The sequence below is a fragment of the Peromyscus eremicus genome, unplaced genomic scaffold (genome assembly GCF_949786415.1).
Source record: "Peromyscus eremicus unplaced genomic scaffold, PerEre_H2_v1 PerEre#2#chrX_unloc_1, whole genome shotgun sequence".
Classification (NCBI taxonomy): domain Eukaryota; kingdom Metazoa; phylum Chordata; class Mammalia; order Rodentia; family Cricetidae; genus Peromyscus; species Peromyscus eremicus.
Window position 1 is genome coordinate 7583435 of NW_026734288.1, and position 22076 is coordinate 7605510.

General features: G+C 37.4%; 1 protein-coding gene across 1 annotated transcript; it reads left to right on the top strand.

The window, feature by feature from the left end:
* Window positions 1–17129: 17129 nt before the first annotated feature.
* LOC131900973 (zinc finger protein 431-like) lies at window positions 17130–22076 on the top strand (the record flags this gene model as incomplete). Its single annotated transcript, XM_059252275.1, has 5 exons — window positions 17130–17195; window positions 18904–19030; window positions 19227–19287; window positions 20444–20514; window positions 20668–22076. Coding segments are annotated over exons 1-5 (1734 nt in total), but the record flags the coding sequence as incomplete, so codon positions are not given.

Below are 22076 nucleotides of genomic sequence, written 5' to 3' on the forward strand. Positions count from 1 at the left end.
GCAGAGCCAGGCGGATCTCTGTGAGTTCGAGGCCAGCCTGGTCTAGCAAGTGAGTTCCAGGAAAGGCGCAAAGCTACACAGAGAAACCCTGTCTCGAAAAAAAAAATGTTTAAAATGAAGTTCAGACTGTATTGAAGCTATACAGAAAGGTATCCTAGGAAATGAAGTCTAGAATGTACAGATGCTGTAGAGAAAGCCATTCTGGGAAGTGAAGTCCGGAATGTTGTGATGCTCTCAAGAATGGCATCCTGGGATATCAAGTTCAGAATGTGCTGATGCTATAGTGAAAGGTATCCTGGGAAATAAAGTCCAAATGTACTGATGCTAAAAAGGTATCCTGGAAAGTGGAGTCCAGAATGTACTCATGCTGCAGAGAAAGTCATACTGGGAAATGAAGTCCCACATGTAGTGATGCTGTAGAAAAAGGCATCCTGGGAAAAAAATTCGTAATATACTGATGCTGTAGAGTAAGGCATCTTGAACAATGAAGCCCTGAATGTATTGATGCTACAGAGAAAGTCATCCAGGGAAATGGAGTCCAGATTGTAATGATGCTCTAGAGAAAGTCATCCTCAGAAATGAAGTCTGAAATGTAGTGATTCTGTAGAGACAGGCATCTTAGGAAATGAAGCCCAGAATGTAATAATCCTGTAGAGAAAGGGATCCTGGGAAATGAAGTCCCACCAGTAGTGATGACCTAGAGATAGTAATCCTAGGAAATGAAGTCCAAATGTACTGATGCTATAAAGAAGGCATCCTGGGAAATGAAGTCCAGAATCGACTCATCCTATAGAGAAAGGCATCCTAGAAAATGGAGTCCAGAATTTAGTGATGGTGAAGAGAAAGGCATCCTGGGAAATGAAGTTCAGAATGCAGTGATGCTGTAGAGAAAGGCATCCTTTGAAATAATTTGTAATATACTGATGCTGTGGAGAAAGGTATCTTGGGAAATAATGTCCAACATGTAGTGATGATCTGGAGAAAGGCATCCTGGGAAATGTAGTCCAGAATTCAGTGATGCTATAAAGAACAGCATTCTGGGAAATTAAGTCCATATATAGTGATGCTCTAGGGAAAGTCATCCTGAAAAATGAAGTCCAAATGCAGTGATGCTGTACAGAAAGACATCCTGAGAAATAAAATACAAAATGTCATGGTGCTACTGAGAAAGGCATCCTGGGATATGAAATCCATATATAATGACACTATACAAAAAAGGTGTCCTGAAAATGAAGAACAGAATGTCGTGATGCTGTAAAGAAAGGCATCCTGGAAAATGAAGTGGATATCTATTCATCCTATGTGAGTTCCAGAGATGAAATCCAGGGAATCACTTGGTTGCCAGTTACCTCAATAGCACTTATTTGTGTTTTGAAATTATTAATGTACGTGCCGGCATGTGAGTGTCCATATGCCATACCGAAAGTATAGAAATAAGAGAAAGATTTGTAGAAGTGATATGGGTTCCTAGAGTATGAACTCAGGACACCAGGCTTAGCAGCAACCTCTTTTACTCACAGAAACTACTCTCTGATATTCATTTGTTGTTTGGAAAAAGTGTTATGAAAAAATATCTGGTCCTAAGAATAAACTAACTCATTCAACATGCAAGAAAAGACAAAAGAGAGATATCAGTATATCATTTTTATTCACAAATAGTATTTATTATTGAATGTCTCCTATTTTCCATTATCTTTAAAAGAAAATTTGTATTCAACCAGAAAAAAAAAACATTTTACTGTTTTAATGTTTAAGTTAATCTTACATCAACATCAATGAGACACCTCTGTTAGAAATGGTTGTGTTGCACAAAGTTGATCACGTCATTTTGATCACCATATGAAGATGGACAAAAGTGGACCTGACAAAGTTGTCTTCTATTCTTCACATTTCTGTCATAGTCTAAAAACCCATAGTCACATATCACACGCACACACACACACACACACACACACACACACACACACACACATACACACACACGCACACACACACACCAGATTTTTTAAAGTAAATGTCACTGCTATTACATTATCTGGTACCTCTATAATTCTCTTAGAAGGCAATATTTCCAGATATTATGACAAATAGATAAACGTTGAGGACATGAAGATGCATGGAACGTGAAATAATATATACATATAATAGTACATCAATTTCTATTATAAAATATTCAGCTGATTGCTGATTAACTTAAATTACTAAATCTTTTTCAAATACATGAAAATGTTTCTTTGCACACACACATAAGTATTTAATGTTTTTGTATACTCTATTAAGTATTTTAACATTTTATTGTTAAAATATTTTGAAAAAATAACAATTATTGGAAGTAAATCATCTACCCTTTGACTTGTATTCAGGAGACTTACACATGAAGATCATGAATTCATATAATATCCATGACTAATAACTGACATTCAAGATATTCTCTCACATTCATTTTTTGATCTGAGAAACTGCTATGACAAATGTTTGGTCATCAGAATAAACTAAATAATTTCACATGCAATTAAACAAAAAACAAAAAAAAGCAATATATCATTTTCACTTGCAAATAGGATTTATCATTCAATATCTCGTACTTTGCTTTATTTTTTCAATGAAAATATATTTATAATCTGAAAAGACAGTATTTTATTGATTTAATAATACAACTAATCTTATTTGAGCATCAAAGAGACAGCTGTGTTGGAAATGCCTTTCTTGTGCAAGGCTGTAATGTTATCTTGATCACCATATGAAGTTGGACAAAAGTAGACCTCACAAAGTAAATCTCACTGCTATTACATTATAATTCCATTTGAAGACAGTACTTAGGGATGAAGTGCCAAATGCATAACAGATTAGGACATGGAGATGCACCGGATAGAAGAAAATGTTTCTTTGGATACATACATGAAGTATTTAATGATTTTTTATATTATCTATTAAGTACTTAAAAAGTAACACCATTAAAATATACTTGTAAGTAAATTGGTTGCAACAACTCTGGGTTTGGTCCCAGATTTTGGCACCAAAACGTGAAATTTACAACTCTGAGGAAAGGTGTCCTGAGTACCTGGGAGTTTTAAAATTCATTTTGTAAAATATATTACTGTAATTTTTTACTATTTAACAATGTTTTCCATTTTCAGAATCTCATTTCATTTTTTCAATGCTATTTATTTATTCATCTATGCATTTATACCTGTTTAGAGCAGTGATTCTCCACATGCCAGATCATTGCTCTATCTGGGTAATCAAATGACCCTATTACAGTTTTGGTCTAAGACAATCAAAAAGCACAGATGTTCATATTATAATTCCTAGCAGTAGCAAACATGTGGTTATTAACTAGCAGTGAAAATAATTTTATAGTTGAGGGGTCACCACATCATGAGGAACTGTACTTAATGGTTACAGCATTAGGTAGGTTGAGAACCACAGGTTTAGACCAGTGTATCTTGTAGCTCAGACTTGTATCACACTATATAATTGAGAATTGCTTTGGACATCTAATCTTGCCTCTGCTCCCCAGTGCTGGAAAGACAGTCCTGAAACTTCTTCCAGGCTGTGCCTTGACTGATCTGTGGGGAGGAAAAATAGACCAGTGAATGAGTATCCTCCAAGTTTTTCATATTTTATTGTGAAATTACAATAAAGTGAGACCAGTGTAAGAACTGAGTTCACTTTCCCAGTGTAAAACAAGTGTAATCACAGCCGAGAAAGGGATGGGCAAGGAAGATCGTAAAAGCTTTCATGCTGTGACAGTAGTTGACATTAGCAATGAGTAGGTAATCCATTTTAGATGATCAATAAATGTTCTGACTGGCCATTTCTTCAGTCCACAGACCATGTTATCTAGAGTCTGGATAGAGAACTGAATTTTTATGAAACCGAATTACTGTAATTATATCAGTTCTACCTAAGTAGTAGAACTGGATACAGTGGTATGGCCCCACCTAATATGACTCTTTTCCAGGTTTATGATCTATATTCAGAGAGAAATAATGTTAGTACTTGGTGTGCTCTAATACAAATTCCTAGTCTCTGGAGCACATGGACATAAAGCCAGTTTCAACTTTTTCACCAATTTTTTTCATATTATAATTTTATTATTTCCACTGTATTATTTCCTGCCTCCAATCCCTCCCATAGTCCCTTGTGTTTTAATCCATGGTCTCTTTTTGGTTAACAACAGATGTGGTTTGAATGTGACTTGTGTTTGGATGCAGGATCTCTCAGCTATGAAATACAGGGCTGTCTACACTGCACATTGACTGTGTAATGGAATGTCCACAAATAGGACTCTGTGCCTTGGAAGAGGAACATGAAGTACTCTGGGAGAATGGAGGATTTTACTAAACTACAAATTTCCTGGAATAGTATCCTGTCTGACTGTAGTATGGAAGGACCAACCTGGGAGGGATTTTGCTCTCTGAGTCATTTGATCTCTGCACACCCACTAGGATAACTGCTCATGTCCTGAAGCCCAGCTGGGTGATCCTAGCTAACTAGGGATTCTGGGAAGGCTTAGCAATTAGGAATACCAGTAAGAGGAAACTTAGAGGTTCTTTCCAGGAATTTCCTTCTGTTCTGCTGTAGGAAGCTGTAAGGACAACCACACACCATCTCATAGTGAGAGTGGGGGCCACTGTCCTTAGACCAGAAAGTGCAGGTTGGCTTATCTGTCAAAGTTGCTTGGATTGTGATTGACCATGGGCCAGACTGAGTTTCTGTTGGTCCCTGTGGTGACTTGGGTGGTGGCCCTTGGCCTCTGACCTTTATGGAGTGTGGATTCTCTGGGGAGGGGGAGGCCCTACCACCCTGGAATGGATGACTCTGAGCTTGGAATATCACTGCCTCATGTTTTATAATTGAGAATTGCTTTGAACACCTAAACCTGCCTTTGTTGCCCACTGCTAGGAAGACAGTCCCACAATTCCTTCCATTCTGGGCCTTGACTGGTCAGTGAGAAGGAAAAATAAACCAGTTAATGAGTAACCTCCAATGTCTCTGACTTTTAGTGGGGACTTTTAAATGAAGAGGGACTTGTGCAGTGTTAAATTCACAGACTAACTTTGAAGCTGCTAGAGTCACAGTGCAGAAAGGCAGAGGCAGGATGGAGGTTGAAATCTTTCCTGCTTCAACAGTAGTTGAGATTAGCAATGTGGCATTTGGTAATCACTTTCAGATGCTCCATAAATGCCCTGATTGGTCATTATTGGGTTTCATAGACCAGGGCAATCATGAATCTGGGTAAAGGACTGACCTTATTTTAAACCCAAGTTGCTGTAGTTATAGTAATTCAACCAAAATAGATCTATGTAAAATGTTGTGGCTGTGCCTAACAGGATTGTTATTTTTCTGGTTTTAGATGTCAACCCTGTTATAAAAGTTTTGAGAAATCTTTGATGTGCTGTAATATAAATTCCTAGTCTCTGGAGCCAATGGACATAAAGCTTGTTTCAACTTTTCAAAATAATATTTTGAGATTATAACTTCATCATATCCATATTCTCTTTCCTATCTCTAAGTCCTGCTATAACTCCTCACATTTTCTAATTCACAGCCTATTTTTCTTTAATAACAAACAGTAACACTAGTTACTGTGTAAATATGACCTATGATTGTTTGTAGTTGTCCCAGCTACAAGGCAATGGGTTGGCTGCAATACACATTTAGTGTGTTATAGAATGTGCACACAAATGACCTGTGCTTTGGATATGGATCATGATGTGCTCTAGGAGAGTGGGAGAATGTCTATTAAAATGCAAACTTTTCTGACTAGGGCATGAATGCTGGGCTGGAAAGGCAGAGCTGGAAGGACTGTGTTTTATGAATCATTTGATCTCTGATCACCCAGTAGGGGAGTTGTTAATATTCTGAGGCCTACCTGGGTGGCCCTAGCCAATGAGAGACTCTGAGAAGTCTTAGCAATTAGGAGTACTAGTGGAAGGTAGCTTTCAAGTTCTTTCCAGGATTCTTCTCTGCTTCTGCTGTAGTGAGTTGTAAAGAAGACCACAAGATATGCCATGGTGAGTGAAGAGTGTTCACAGCAAGTCTGATGAGATATCATTTCTATTGGGATTTGGATCAATAATGAGCCAGACTGTGGTTATGTTGGTCCATATGGTAACCTGGGAAGTGGCCTTTGTTCTCTGAGCCTCAATGTGAATGGATTTCCTGGGGAGGGGGTGACTCTGCAGTCCTGGCATGGGAGGATATGATGCTTATAGTATCAGTATCCAATTGGGAACACATGTGTGTGGTTTTGGTGTGCAGTAAGAAAACAGATTTCGAGCAATATATGATTAGAATGCTCTAAGTTTCTGCTACCACCTATTGGGGACTACGGGAATCCAGCCCCTAGATAGTCCCCTCCCAGGGTCCGGGAAGAATCTACAAACAGCTAATAATTAATCTTTGATGAAAAGAAATGAATCTATGTACACGAAACTCCTTAGTTCATACACTTTATTATTCTGTGATAGTTCTCTCTCTACACAGCTTCTATTCTGCTCTCATATCTAGCTCCTTTCTTGCCTGATTTCTCTATATTAATCCACTGTCCCCTCTAGGTTCTCATCTATCTAGTTCTTTCCCCTATCAGCTCCTCTCCTGTCTCTTGCTCTCTCATCTGGCTCTTCCTCATCTTGTTCTTCCCTATCTGGCTCTTCCTCATCTTCCATCTCATTCCTCTAGTCCTCTCTTTTAGCCCTTCAATCTAGTTCTTCCCCATCTCAGTTTGTTCCTCTCAAGTTCTTACCCATCTAGTTCTTCCATTCTCTTTTCTCTTCTCCCTTGTGCCCTGGAAGTCCTGGTATATAAGAGGGAGGATCCGAGCTAAACTGTGTAAAGCTATTATTAATGTCCACATCTCCTAGGCAGTGTCTCCTTGTGGAATTTACCTTAGTAAAGTCAGGAGACTCGCCTTTGGGTGGTTATCACTGTTAGTCCTCGGAAGTTGGGTGACCACTTGGGTGATGTCTCCTTTAGTGCTTGAAAATGGCTAGGGGAGATATCTGATTCCAAAGAAAGCCTTTCCTGAGGCTGTTATCCAAATGCCTGGAATGTGTATGTCTAGAGGGTGATCAGTGCACTTTGTTAGCCCTTCTTGGGAAAAATCAATTGGGAAAACTATGAAGGCACACACGATTTTTATAACAGAATACAGTTGATATATAATAAGCCAAGTAACACCAAAAACTCTTTGGGATTTGGCTTCCTCTGGAGGAATTCTCTGATTCCTCCAGGTAGCGACTTTGCCATAACCAACTGAGTTCTTATGATATATTCCTGCGGCCTGCATCAACCACCAGACTCAATGGTGTGATACTGTAAAGTTTAGTTCCAAGAGACAATAGGAGTTTCTGATCTTCAGAGGTTTCTCAGGTGTACATGATGTTTGGTAGGTGGAATGAGCAGAATCCCAATCTCCTGCCATAATCCATGTGACAGGAAGCATTCATAACTAATAAGAAGTCTCTGTGTCATGTTTTTGGAGCTGGTTCATGACACAAATGGAAACCTGCTACATGCCTCCACTTCATTTCAAATTGGTTGTTTTGCTTTTGTTATTTATTATGTCTATGCTCATGAATAAATATGAAGTACTGAGTCCATTATTTCTTCTAATTATTTTTCTATTTATATGACTTAAGGGGAGAACACCTTGTTTTGAATAACCAACTAGGATGCTGACATCTGGGAAAAACAATTTTCCCTCTCAATAGTCATTAGTCTCCTATAGTACTTTTTCTAGAAAGAGGGTCTCATTAGATCTCCCTAAACTTTCTATGTTAGCATATGTATTGGCCATGTTTGCTTCTCTACCTGAGATCTTTTTGCAGATCTTAGGGTCTGTCTTCCATGCTAGCTGTGGTTTTGTTTCCCAGCTTCCTACTTGGTGGTCCAGGTCTCCTCCTCCCGGGCCTTGTGGTTTGCAGTGGATGGGCTGCCTTGCTCTCTCCACTGGTCTTGATCTTAGAGCAGGTCCCGAGTTTAGCTGCCAAGCACTCCACATCTGCCTCTTTCCTCAAAACTGAAATCACCACAGGATTCCCATTTATTCTGAGTCAGGCTGAGAATAATGTCTGGAAGGGCATTTCCAGGGAAGAGGAATGTCTGTGAACATGTTCTATGGGTGTGTCTGTGAGGGACTTACCTGGGGTTGCATCTGGAGATTGCTGTGCTTGTGAGGAGAGAAGTGGAGGAAGTTCTGTTCAGTTTGCCTCAGGGAGAGGGTATGCATAGTAGGTGATTTATGGGCTTGGTCCAGGGAGGCAGGAAGTTGGGGCTGCAAAAGCTCACAGACCCTGTGCACCAACCCAGCTCTATTCTTACCTATCTCAATTATCTGTAGAGATGAAGGAGATGTTCATGGAGTGTCACATGGCTTGATCATTTGGAGCCCTTGAACTAGTCCCGGGAATCCCCCAGGACCTGGATCTAGGTGGACAAGGAGTCAACAAAGGCTGATGATGAAACCCAGAGATGTGGAGGTTGTAGTGCTGCTGCTGTAGTTGTTAGGAGTAGCAGAATGCTGGAACAGTGCAGGAACAGCTTGCCATGGTTATAGAGGTGAGAATTTGATGCAGAAAAAGTGAGCCAGGAATCCACCTACCCTTTTTAAGGATCTTCCTGCCACCAGGCTGCCTTCTGTTTCTTTAGTCTCTAAGATACTCTCCAGACACTTCTTTGAGTGCAAATGCTTTCCAAATACTTCCTGCTACCCAGCTGCTTTACTGAGTGTTCCAGGGGGTCACCATTGCATTCTGAGACTTCAGATACTGCTAGAGACTTGGATGTTCCTGAGACAGCATGGATGATCCTCATAGGTAAAACTGGTAATGCTATAAGGCAAATAAACTCATAACTGTTGTTTTGAGGCATTTCTATTTTGTATTTAAAAATCTAGTTATATTGGTTATTATCAGAATTAGGGAGCTGGTTGAAATTATAAATTGTTGCTGTTCCTATACATGTTGGTTAGACAAGTCAGGATTAGATAATTGTTTGGAAGCACTCTCTTGTATAGAAAGAAAACTGTTATATTTTGAATAATAAACCAATGGTATGAAATGAAATGTTTACTGGAATTGGTTTTATATGTTCAATGTAAATTAGTTTATATTTGTTTTATTTATTCCATATATTCAACATATATTATTCATTAAACTATACAGTATGAGTTTGAGGCTTGCTGGAGCTTTGTAATCTTGTCTCAAACAACAGAGCAAAATTGTATTTAACTATATTTGTGTGTGTGTGTGTGTATTATTGATAAATTTTTTTGTCTCATATTCACTATAAAGACCAAATTCAAGGAGATCTGCCTGGCTCTGCTATCATACTTGGTCTATTCATTTCTGAGAATAATTTGACATGGACCAGTGGCTGACAGCAAAAGTGACTTTAAGAGATATTGTCCTGAACCTGAGTATCTCTGCAGAGCTTAAGCTGGGATGCTTCAGTGCATTTTGGAAAAGGATTTCAGGATGAGTCAATACAAATCAGATTTGGGCTGGGTGGTTGTGGCACATGCCTTAAATCCCAGCACTTGGGAGGCAGAACCATACAGATCTCTGTGAGTTCATGTCCAGCCTGGTCTACAGAGTGAGTTCCAGGACAGGTACCAAAACTACATTGAGAAATCCTTTCTTGGAAAACCAACAACAAAAATTTTCCAATTTTATCTACATTTGGAATTACCAATATGCAATCAGTGAGTCAGGTCTAGGTGATCTATAATTGTCCCAATTGACCATTTCTTGGGCTCCAGAGACCAGGATTATTGAGGTGGAGATTGACATGTCTTCATTGAAATATTAGGTCTGTGCAAGAACAGAAATTCTATTTTCTTAACCAAGGGCATTTTTCTGTTAACAGGTCTTCTTTACTGCATTTAACTTTGCCCCTTCTTGGACCCTAGTATCACTTATCATCAGAGATCAGAACTCCCAAACACTTGAAACTGCTAAGAGTCCCAGAGACACTTCTGGCTTGTAGTCAAAAAACAACTGGTTACACTACTTTGGGTTTTTATTTTATTTTATTTTATTTTATAATATAATTTAATTCTACATATCAGCCGTGGATTCCCTTGGTCTCCCCCCCCTGCATTCCCCCAAGCTCACCTCCATTCCCATCTCCTCCAGGGCAAAGACTCCCCCGAGGATTGAGATCAACCTGGTAGACTCAGTCCAGCCAGGTCCAGTCCCCTCTTCCCAGGCTGAGCCAAGCATCCCTGCATAAGCCCCAGGTTTCAAACTGCCAACTCATGCACTGAGCACAGGACCTGGTCCCACTGCCTGTTTATATGAGCAAGAATTGTTGAGACCAAGGTTGGATAAAGCACAGGGACAAATAGCCAAATGAATGGAAACACATAACCTATGAACCAATGGCTGAGGGGCCCCAAACTGGATCAGGCCCTCTGAAAAGGTGAGACAGTTGATTGGCTTGATCTGTTTGGGAGGCATCCAGGCAGTGGGACTGGGTACTTTGGGTTTTTTTACCCTAAACTGCGTAGTTGAATTTTTCCTTCAGTTCTTATCCCATGTCCCTCTGCAGAGGTTATACTAACTGACATTATGGGATTGAAACAATGACTGATCAAGCTTCTTCCTGCTGAATTTGGGTTACCAAGTGGTAGTATTGGGATATCCTTCCATTGTCCTCTTGTAAAGTCCAAACTCTCAGATATAGACAGAAGTTGAATTCCTTTACTGGAGTCTGGAAAGAATTAAACTGTCCAAGGTCCATAAAATATTCTTGATTGGCTCACAATGGCACCCATCTATTAGATGTTTCTCTTCAATCTCTAGGTTTGATCTTCAGTGATGAAATCACAATCAGTTTTAACACCATTTTATAGCTGTTTCCTAACTAAAAGTCAGTATGATGACCTTCCTTTGTTGCTTCTGTATACGGGAAGAAACAGTGTTTAGTGTCATTTGGATGCAAGAAAGGTAACTACCAAACCTTTTCAAGAAAAGGTGGGACAGTCTATAAAAAAATTCCTGATCACATGAAAGTCTGTCAGATATGCTAAGGGTGTAGGCCAAAATTGGATGCCCCAGAGGAATTGCAGAGGAATCTTGGGTGATTGTCCAGGCAGCTAGCTCTTTCTGTTGTTTCTTACACTCTTTTGGAAGTCGCTTGCTTGTATTTCCTGCTTATGCAGGTATTATTATTTACTTCTTGGGCCTTTGATAGAGTTTAAGACTAGACAGTTATAATTTTCATTTATTTCCTTTTTTAATGTAGATACTCAGTGCTATATAGTTTGCTAACATCACCACTTTTGTTGTGTCCTTTAGGTTTCGGTATTTTGTATAATCATTTTTTTTGAGTCCTAGAAACTTCTTAATTTCCCTTTTTATTCCTGTCTTGACTCATTTTCTTCAGTAGAATGTTTGTCAATATTCATGAGATTTTAAAATTTGTCTTTTTTCATATCCAGCTGTAATCCATAGTTGTCTGGTAGTATACACCGTTTTATTAAATTTTCTTGTATCTGTTGGAACTTGAATTGTGTCCAAGTGTGTAATCTACTTTGGGGAAAACCCCATGTGCTGCTGAGAGGAAGGTGTATTCTTTTTTCTTTGGGTGGAATGTTCTGTAGTATCAGTTTGGATCATACTGTTTATAAAATCCATTATCTCCAATATTTCTCTCTTTGTTTTTTGACTAGATGACATGTCCATTGGTGAGAGAAGGTTATTGAAGTCTACCACTGTCAAACCCTGTGTGAGAGTCAATGTGTCATTTAATCTGTGGAAGTGTTTCTTTTACAAAAGGGTTTGATCTTGTGTTAGGTGCATAGATATTAATAATTGAAGTGTCATATTGGTGGATTTTCCTTTGATAAATAATGAGTGTTCTTCCAATGTCTTTTGATTAAATTTTGTTTGAAGTTTATTTTGGTAGGTAATAAAATGGCTGCACAAGCCTGCTTCTTAGGTCCAATTGCTTTAAATATGTTTTCCCAGCCTTTACCTTTTAGTAATCTCCATCTTTGATGTTGAAGTGTGTTTCTTGTATATGGTAGAATAGTGGATATTTTTTTGAATCCATATTCTTAATTTGTGTCTTCATTGAGGAGTTGAGTCATTTGATATTGGGAGATATTAGGAATAATGATCATTAATTCCTGTTATTTAGTTGTTAATAATGATGGTAGTACGTGAATGAGTGTAGCCTTGTTTGTGTTTTCCTTCTTTTGGTTTTGCTAATGTAAGATTATTATTTACTGTTTTTTCATGTGGGTAGTTAGCTTCCTTGGGTTGGATATTTTTCTAAGAATCTTCTGTAGTACTGGATTTGTACATAGATACTGTTCAAATTTGACTTTTTCAGAGAATAACTTATTTTCTTCATTTTTGGTAATTGAAAATTTTCTGGATATAGCAGTGAGATGGCATCTGTGGTTACTTACAACATGCACCTGCTGTGGATGATTGATTGATAAATAAAACACTGATTGGCTAGTAGCCAGGCATGAAGTATAGGTGGGATTAATGAAGAGGAGAATTGAGAGAACAGGAAGGCAGATGGAGACACTGCCAGCTGCAGCCATGACAAGTGAGATGTAAGGTACTGTTAAGCCACAAGCCATGTGGCAAAGTATAGATTAATAGAAGTGGGTTAATTTAAGATAGAAGAAGTAGATAACAAGAAGCCTGCCATGGCCATACAGTTTGTAAGCAATATAAGTCTCTGTGTGTTTACTTGGTTGGGTCTGAGCCATTGTAGAACTGACGGATTAGAGAGATTTGTCCTGACTGTAGGCCAGGCAGGACTAGAAAAACTCTAGCTGCATGCACCACATGCCTGCAAGCCCTTATGGCTATTAGAATCTCCACTGAGATGTTAGGTACAATTCTCATAGGTCTGCCTTTATATGTTGCTCAGTCTTTTTCCTTTGCAGCTTTTAATATTTTTCATTATTATGTATGTTTAATGATTTGGTTATTATGTGACAAGGGGACTTTCTTTTCTGACCCAGTTTATTTGGTGTTTTACATGTTTCTGTGTACTTTCATCAGCACCTCCTTTAACTTAGGAAAAAAAATTATTGTATCATTTTATTGAAAATATTTTCTGGACATTTGAGTGTGTGTGTGGTTTTTTTTTTTAATCTTTCCTCTATTCCTATCATTCACAGGTTTGGTCTCTGCATAATATCCCAGATTTCTTAGTTGCTTAGCATCGAGGAATTTATATATTTAACATTTTCTTCGACTGATGTATCCATTTCTTCTATTGTATCCCCAGGGTCTGAGATTCTCCCCTCCATTTCTCTACTCTACTGGTGAATCTTGCCTCTGGAATTCCTTTTTGTAGTCCTAAAGTTTTCATTTCTGGAATTCCTTCAGTTTCTGTTTTTTTTTTTATTGTTTTTATTTCCACTTTAAGCTCTTAAACAGTTGTATTTGTTTCCTTTAGTGATTTGTTTGTTTTATCTTAGCTTTATTTAAGTTGTTTATTGGTTTACTCCAATTGCTTGTGTTTCCCTATCTTTTTTTGCAGAATTTATTGATACTCTTCCATTGTTCGTTTGTGCTTTCATGAATTTATGTAAGCTATTCATTTTTTATGGGCCTTTATCATCTACATATATTTGGTTTTAAGTTTTTTTCCTTGTATTTCAACTATTTTTGAGTATTTAGGGCCTGTTGTGGTAGGATAGTTGGGTTCTGTTGTTCACATAGTGCCCTGGCTGTTATTATGTTCCTCCGCTGGCATCTTGGTTTAGGGTGAAAATAGGTCTAGGTGTTGTTTTCTAACTTCATCTTTGTTGGATGGGAGTTTTGTTCCTGGGTTTGTGTTTGTTCTCTGGAGTTTCAAAGTGTGTGTTGAATGAGTGTTGCCTTTTTCCTGGCCTTCTTGTCTGGTGTGTTCAAGGGAGACTACTTGGTGATGATGAAAACTGGGGGAAGAGGAATGCAGGGGAGATAATTTTCAGATCCACAGGAGGCATGGAGAAAGAAGAGAAAAAGCTGCCTCTGATAGGAGCAACTTTTAAAATTAGGTGTGGAGTAAGAGACAATGTGGTAGATCTGAAGACACCCCAACTGGTCTTTTAGAAGATGTGGTGATTAGTTGAACAGAGGGTGTCTGGCACAGTTGGGTGATGGGACACAGATATGAAGATAGTAGGGAAGGGTTGTGGGGGATGCTCTTTGGAATCCACAGAAGACATTAAAAGGGAGAGGAGAAGCTGCAGCTGGAGTTCTGTTTTAGCCCTCAGGGCAACCGTGAGTATTGGATCCCTGAGAGTGGGGAAGGTCTGTGAATAGTATTCCTGGTACCATACCCAACATCTTACTATTGATTCATTAGGTTCCCAGGGATCACTTACTTACGTATTCTCTTATTTAGAATTATGTTGTGGCTGATCTGTGAAAGACTTTTAGTTTATTGGATAAAAAGTAGTATGTGGGTTGCAAATGTCACTCAGCAAGTATTCTTGGGGGAGTTCAGATAGAAGCACTCAAGTTGAGAGGCTTATAATTTCCTGCTATTCCAGATCCAGGGGATCTGATATGATCTTTACTCTGTCACCTATACACACATGGAAAATATTCTTTCTCTTACGTACCAGTATACACAAAAAATGGGTCTTGACTTTTTTAAAAAAGTTTGTAAGACTTATAAAACAAAGACTTATAAAGGAAATCACGTTGTTTTAAGTATATAATAGAATCATACAATATTTATTTTAAAAAATATTGTCTTCCATTTGATATATATTTTTTTAATTTCCTCACTCTGATATAGGTTTACATCTAATCTTTAATCATAGGAAATGAAATTGTTTTAAATTTTCTAACTGACATCCTATTCTTTATCAAAGGAGAATGAGATAGTATTAGTAACCAAAACTATTTTCTACAATGTAGAAATATCAGGCTTCAAGTGAATGATTCCAACTTTGGTGGAACAGTCTTCTCACTCAACCCATTTTCTATTATTGGTGAAGGACAGAACTGGAGTGCACAGGGTGAGTGGTGGTCAGTGATTTCTTTGATTTTGATTTTCATTAGAAACTTATAATTCTTTCTCAAGGGGCAATGTTATATTTGTAGGTCTGTCTTTCTGTCTCCTTTTATCACTGGTACCATCTGTGTTATGTGAGGTTTCTTTTTTTATTAGTTATGATATAGTTATATTGTTTCTCTGGCAAATGATGGAACTTCACTTATTTTTATAATATGGAAAATTACAATATTATGTTAAAATCTCCTTAGGTTTTTCATTTGGAGATTTTCTGTAGATGAACAATTTCAATTTTCTCTTCTTGATCTCAGAAACTTGTATTTCTTCATTCATTGGTGTATCTGTATTGCTACTTCTTATCATCATCAATTTTTTTTTGCTATTTAAGTTGTTGATGTAGTTGATTCATTGGGTTTGGGTTTGGAAAATCTCATATATTATTTTCTCTGTGTCCTACTTACTTTCAGATGTCAACATTTCAGAGCCCATAGTCACCATTGGGAACATCTGTTGAGGATGTGCCCCATCAGAACACCTAGTTGCTAAGTCTGTGAAAGATTTTGTTGATTTATGATTTATGGGTGATGGCCCTTCCACTGAGTATGCAATATCCCTAAGAATGTTGGCCTGCACTAGATAAGACAACAAGCTTGGCATAAGACAATGACTATGTCAGAGAGAAAGCTTGGAAACAAAGATTCCTCATGGTTTTTGCCTTCAGTTGCTAGATTGAATATCTATTCTAAACACTGACAATGATGGATTGTGATCTGGAAGAATGAGGCAAATAAACATGTTTGTTACCTAGGTGCTTTTGTGTAGAAAACTGAATCAGAGCAAGAAAAAGCAGGTTGTAACAGAATGTGATAAACCAAAAGTGATTTTGTTGTCCAAAGGTCCTGGGAATGATGACTTTTGGGGGCAATGTTGAGCACATCAAAATTTAGATGACAAAGGACATAGAAAGCTGCACACAGAGCTTAATTGGTTATTCTTATAGTACATTGAATAAAGTACTCTTAAAAGTATTATGAACAGTGGAGGTACAGGTCAAAGGATTTCAGGAGAATTAAAATCGAGGTAATTTATGTGATATTTTGCCCCTAACTTTTCTTATTTTGCCCATTTCCTCAAGAAATTGAGTAAGGCAGAATTAAAAAAAAAATAAAGGGGCTGATTTCTTAGATGGACTATTGACTATCTTGGATAGCTATTACTTATGATTCATTCAGTACTACATTAAAAAAAATCAAGAAATGGATCATAAATAAATGAAAAGTCTATGGGTTGTAGAGAAAAACAGCACTATGAATTTGTAGAAGGTAGTCAAATGCTGAAAAGTGTCAGCAACTTTCAGGGAGAGTATCACCATTAAAAAGAAGGTCCTTACCCTACTTTGGAAGCCTAGCAAGGTGCCCTAAGGGTAAGAATCCCTCCTTCTATACACTCAATTAATAGAGGGATTAAGCAAAGTGATTTCCAGTCCCAGGAAGCAACTTTATTCAAAGCCTGCCACAACTCTGGTTCAAGCATGGCAGGGGATATCACAACTGAGAAGCCAAATTTGGGGGAATCACTGATGTTGAACTGGTTCTGGATACCAGAATGATGCAAAATTTAAAATTATACATTCTTAGTCTGCATTTTCAGGTCAGCTCTGTTGTAGGCATCTGTGTTTGGTATGGTAAGAGCTCCAGCGAGGAGACTGTCTAAGTTCATTGCATGACACTATGACGATGAAGCCTGTGTTGCAATTTAAGATCATAACATGTTGAGATACTTAAGCAATGAGACATCTTCCAAGGAGAGCTGCATATACTGAGTGGAAGTAACCAAAGAGAGAGATGTATGGGAATTTGTGGGAAGAGAGCCATCTAAGTCCTTTGAAAATGAAGCCCCATGTCTCTGACACAGAGCTACCAGATTCAATGGTTGCCCTGCTGGGTTTCAGTCTTCTTTTTGTCTTTCCTTATTATGTCTCAGTTCCTCTCATTTGAAATGGGAAAGAGTTTTCCGTGCCATTTATATGTTGGAAATATTTAAATTGTTTTCAGGTTGTATAAGATGACCCAGTCAAGAATTTGTCTTGAGTGTCAAAAGCGATTTTGGACATTTGAACAGTGTAGGGACTGTTGCACAATATGAGCATCATGGAAGTGACTAAATGCATGTTCTTCATGGATGATCCTGAACCTAAAGTGACCTGGGTAAGAATCTAGTCAACTGAATAAAAAGCTCCCAGATAGGATGAGGTGTTTGAACATGTATCTGTCCTTGACAGCTTTCTTTGGGGTTCTTGTAGAACCTCAAGTAGGAGTAACTTATCTGGATGAAATTTCTATTGGGGGTATGATATATGTCTCTATAGGCTTAACTCATTTCTTTTCTAAGTTTCTACTGTGTTATGCTTGAAATGAATTCAGCCAGCTTACTTCTTGTGCTGTCATGACTTCAGCAACATTGTAGATGGTATTACTAAATCACATAAGATACAATTAAACAAATTGGTATTCAATTCTAAGCCATCTTGGTAGCCTGATTTTTTAAAAAATTTTGATGTTTTTATATTTATTTCTGATGACAAACTTTTTCTGTATAGCCCTGACTGTCCTAAGCATAGTTCTATACACCAAGCTGGCCTTGAACTCAGAGATTCACCCAACTCTTGCTCCCGCATGCTGAGATGAAATGTCCAACATTCGTGGATATATATATGTATAAATCATGTCAAGCATATGCCATTTTTTTTAACTTTAACTCCAGCTTGAATTTTGAAATTTGGCAGAGGATATCATTCTCATTTCCAGGTTGGCAGTATTTATGAGAGTCATAGTGCCTGGAAATTTTGAGTAATTAAATTACAGGTGTGTGACATTCTTCCTCCTCATTGTATTTGTTTTGTTTTTCAATAACAATGATTCTTTTGCCTCTATACATAGATATGCAATGCACATATGCCTGGCCCTCAGAGTACTCAAAAAGAGCTTAGAATAATGAACAGTTGTGGGATCCTCCATGTTAGTACTGGCAATTGAACCCATCTGTATACAAGACTAGCAACAGCTCTTAACTTCTGACTCATCTGGCCTGCCCTGTGTTGATTATGTATAATCAACAGTGATATTGCTCATGTTATCATCTATTTGTAACTGTTTAAATAAAAAGTTCCTTATAGTAAGACTTCTTAATATACTGTTTAAGCTGGAGCAATTCAGATTTCTAGAAGATGAATAAAGAACTGGAGTAAATGCCTAACTCTTTGTAGCAACTTCAGTAAAGAAACAGTCTCTAAGTTCATCCTATATTTTTTGTACATATGATTGATGTTTGCTGTGCAGACAGGTTCTTAATATTTACTTTTTACTGTCCTGAAACTGATTGCATAGACTAGGCTAGCTTTCAACTCAGAAGCACATATTCCTGCCTCTGCTCTCTGGTTTTTGGGATTAAAGGCATGAGCCAATAGATCAAACTTACTCATCGTTTTTGTAGTTAGTAATTATTCATACAATTTCGTTGATGTGTACTCAGTGCTCTTGATGTGTTTTTTGTCTCTATGTCTGTTAATTGGCAATTCTCTTTCATTCTAAAATAAATTGATGATTATATTGTAATGTCTCAGTTAAGGAATAAGAGTGGGAAGCACCAGAATTATATGACTATATTGTCAAGAAGCATGCATTTATAATGTTATTGGCATCATACTGTTTTTTTTTTTTTTTTGGTTTTTCGAGACAGGGTTTCTCTGTGTAGGTTTGCATCTCTCCTAGAATTCACTTGGTAGCCCAGGATGGTCTCAAACTCACAGAAATCTGCCTGGATTTGCCTCCCAATTAAAGGTGTGCACGGCCACCAACGGGCCATGCTTTTGGTTATATACAAATGTATGACATACTTACATACAGCATATTTTAGGATGCCGTGACCTATAATGATGTGCACATCAACTTCACTAAGGAGGAGTGGGCATTGCTGGATCTTTCACAGAAGAATATCTACAAAGATATGATGCTGGAGACATATATGAACCTCACTACTATAGGTAAATTTTCATTCATATTTTAATTTAAGGCAAAAATTGTTTTTTGGTTATTGATACTCTTCTGTAATTCTGATTGAGAATGAGGCAGAATGAGGTAACCAAAACCCGGAAAGATTCTAAGGATCACTGAAGATAGTAAATCAAATTTTGCACAATTCCTGTAATATTTTATAAATTCTCTCATTCTATATTTTAGGATACAATTGGGGAAATCTTGAAGTTGAAGAACATTGTCAAAGCTTTCAAAGACATGAAAGGTAATTTTTATGTACAAGCTGATACAAAGGTGCGTCTGGATATATTTTATTGTATTTGAAAGTTTTAAAGAAATGCAACAGTGTAAATAATCAAAGCTTAAATTACATTCATGATCTTCAAATGCTCACAATCCATATACATCAAAGGCAGGTAAATGAATTGTGTTGGCAGGTTACTCATTTTAGAAGGAAGACAAGGAATCAATACCTTAAAAGATATGAGCATTTGAATCATAGTTTTCTAAGAGCTATGGTGTGGAATTGCCCACCCATTTAGTTTCATATGACTCTTATTACCAAAGGTATACATATTAAATATGTGATAAGTGTATGTCCAAAACCTTCTAATAAACAAATACTCTATTTTAAAGCTAGTGTTACTCTCTAGTTTTTCTGACACTGCTAAGTTTAGTGAGATGAGTCTTAAGAGTCAAGAGTTAAGGGGGGATTGTTGTGAAGAAGCCTTAAAACCTATATCACATGTATATGAGAAAAAAAAAGTCAAGCTGTGTGAAGACAATGTAGAAACTTTTTATTTGTTATTCTTCATTTACTAGGTATAGCATATGTCACTCTGGGTACAAGCCATATGAACATAGCAATATGGAAAAAAGCAATATATTCCTCTTCATCTCAAAACAAATATAAGTTATGTACCAGTCTCATATTGAGTAGACTTGCTTAATGTGATTCAAGTTTACACATAATTGGTTTTCCAGCTTAATTGGGAATACGTCTACAAACAAACTGAAGAAAAGTCCTTTGAGTAGTGGGAATGTGTAAAACTTCTGTCTCTCCTGGTTCATTGAGCAAATGTAGTAGGATTCATGGTATAGGAAAAGGTATTAATGAAATTAAGTGGGGTAAAAGTCTAAATACTTCCAATTCTTTTCATATATATGAAAAATCTCATTGAGAAAATCATTCCATATATGTGATCTATGTAATGAAGGATCTAAACATCATAGGCATCTTCAAAAGAGCAAAATAATCCTTAATGAAGGGGAACAACATAAGTATAAGCAAAGTGATAAAAATTTATGATCCAATTTCTCTTTACATCTACACTGAAATGTAAAATTAATTCACACAAAATAAAAATGTAAAAGAGTAAAGAATATGGTACAGCTGTTACATATTCAAATTATCTTTGCAGACCTGAAAGAAGTCAAACTGGAGAGAAACCATATGAATTTAATCAATGTGGTAAAGCCTTTTCTCATCATAGTACTCTTCATTTGCAAAAAAGAAGATATACTAGAGAGAAACTCTATGAACATAATCAGTGTGGGAAAGCCTTTGCACAGCACAGTACTTTTCAAGTGCTTGAAAGTACAGATATTGGAGAGAAACTGTATGAATGTAATCAGTGTGGTAAAGCCTCTGCTCAAAACAGTGTTCTTCAAAGGCATGAAAGAACACACACTGGAGAGAAACCCTATGAGTGTAAACAGTGTGATAAATCCTTTGCACATAACAGACATCTTCAAAGGCATAAAAGAACACATACTGAAGAGAAACCCTATGAATGCAATCACTGTGGTAAAGCCTTTGCAGATCATAGTCACCTTCAAAGGCATGAAAGAACACATACTGGAGAGAAACCCTATGAATGCAATCACTGTGGTAAAGCCTTTGCAGATCACAGTCACCTTCAAAGGCATGAAATAACACACACTGGAGAGAAACCCTATGAATGCAATCACTGTGGTAAAGCCTTTGCAGATCATAGTCATCTTCAAAGGCATGAAAGAACACATACTGGAGAGAAACCCTATGAATGCAATCACTGTGGTAAAGCCTTTGCAGATCACAGTCATCTTCAAAGGCATGATAGAACACATACTGGAGAGAAACCCTATGAATGCAATCACTGTGGTAAAGCCTTTGCAGCTTACAGTCACCTTCAAAGGCATGAAAGAACACATACTGGAGAGAAACCCTATGAATGCAATCACTGTGGTAAAGCCTTTGCAGATCACAGTCACCTTCAAAGGCATGAAATAACACACACTGGAGAGAAACCCTATGAATGTAAACAGTGTGATAAATCCTTTGCACATAACAGATATCTTAAAAGGCATAAAAGAATACATACTGGAGAGAAACCCTATGAATGCAATCACTGTGGTAAAGCCTTTGCAGATCACAGTCACCTTCAAAGGCATGAAATAACACACACTGGAGAGAAACCCTATGAATGTAAACAGTGTGATAAATCCTTTGCACATAACAGACATCTTCAAAGGCATAAAAGAATACATACTGGAGAGAAACCCTATGAATGCAATCACTGTGGTAAAGCCTTTGCAGATCATAGTCACCTTCAAAGGCATGAAAGAACACATACTGGAGAGAAACCCTATGAATGCAATCACTGTGGTAAAGCCTTTGCAGCTTACAGTCACCTTCAAAAGCATGAAAGAACACATACTGGAAAGAAACTCTATGAATGTAATCTGTGTGGTAAAGCCTTTGCAGATCACAGTAATTTTAAAACACATGAAATAACACATACTGGAAAGAAACCCTATGAATGTAATCTGTGTAATAAAGCCTTTGCATATCACAGTTATCTTCAAATACATAAAAGGAGACATACAGGAGAGAAACCCTATAAATGTAAACAATGTGTTAAAGCCTTTGCACAACACAGGTATCTTCCAAGCCATAAAAGAACACATACTGGAGAGAAACCCTATGAATGTAATCAATGTAGTAAAGCCTATGAACATCAAAGTCATCTTCAAAGACATGTAAAAATACATACTGGAGAGAAACTCTATGAA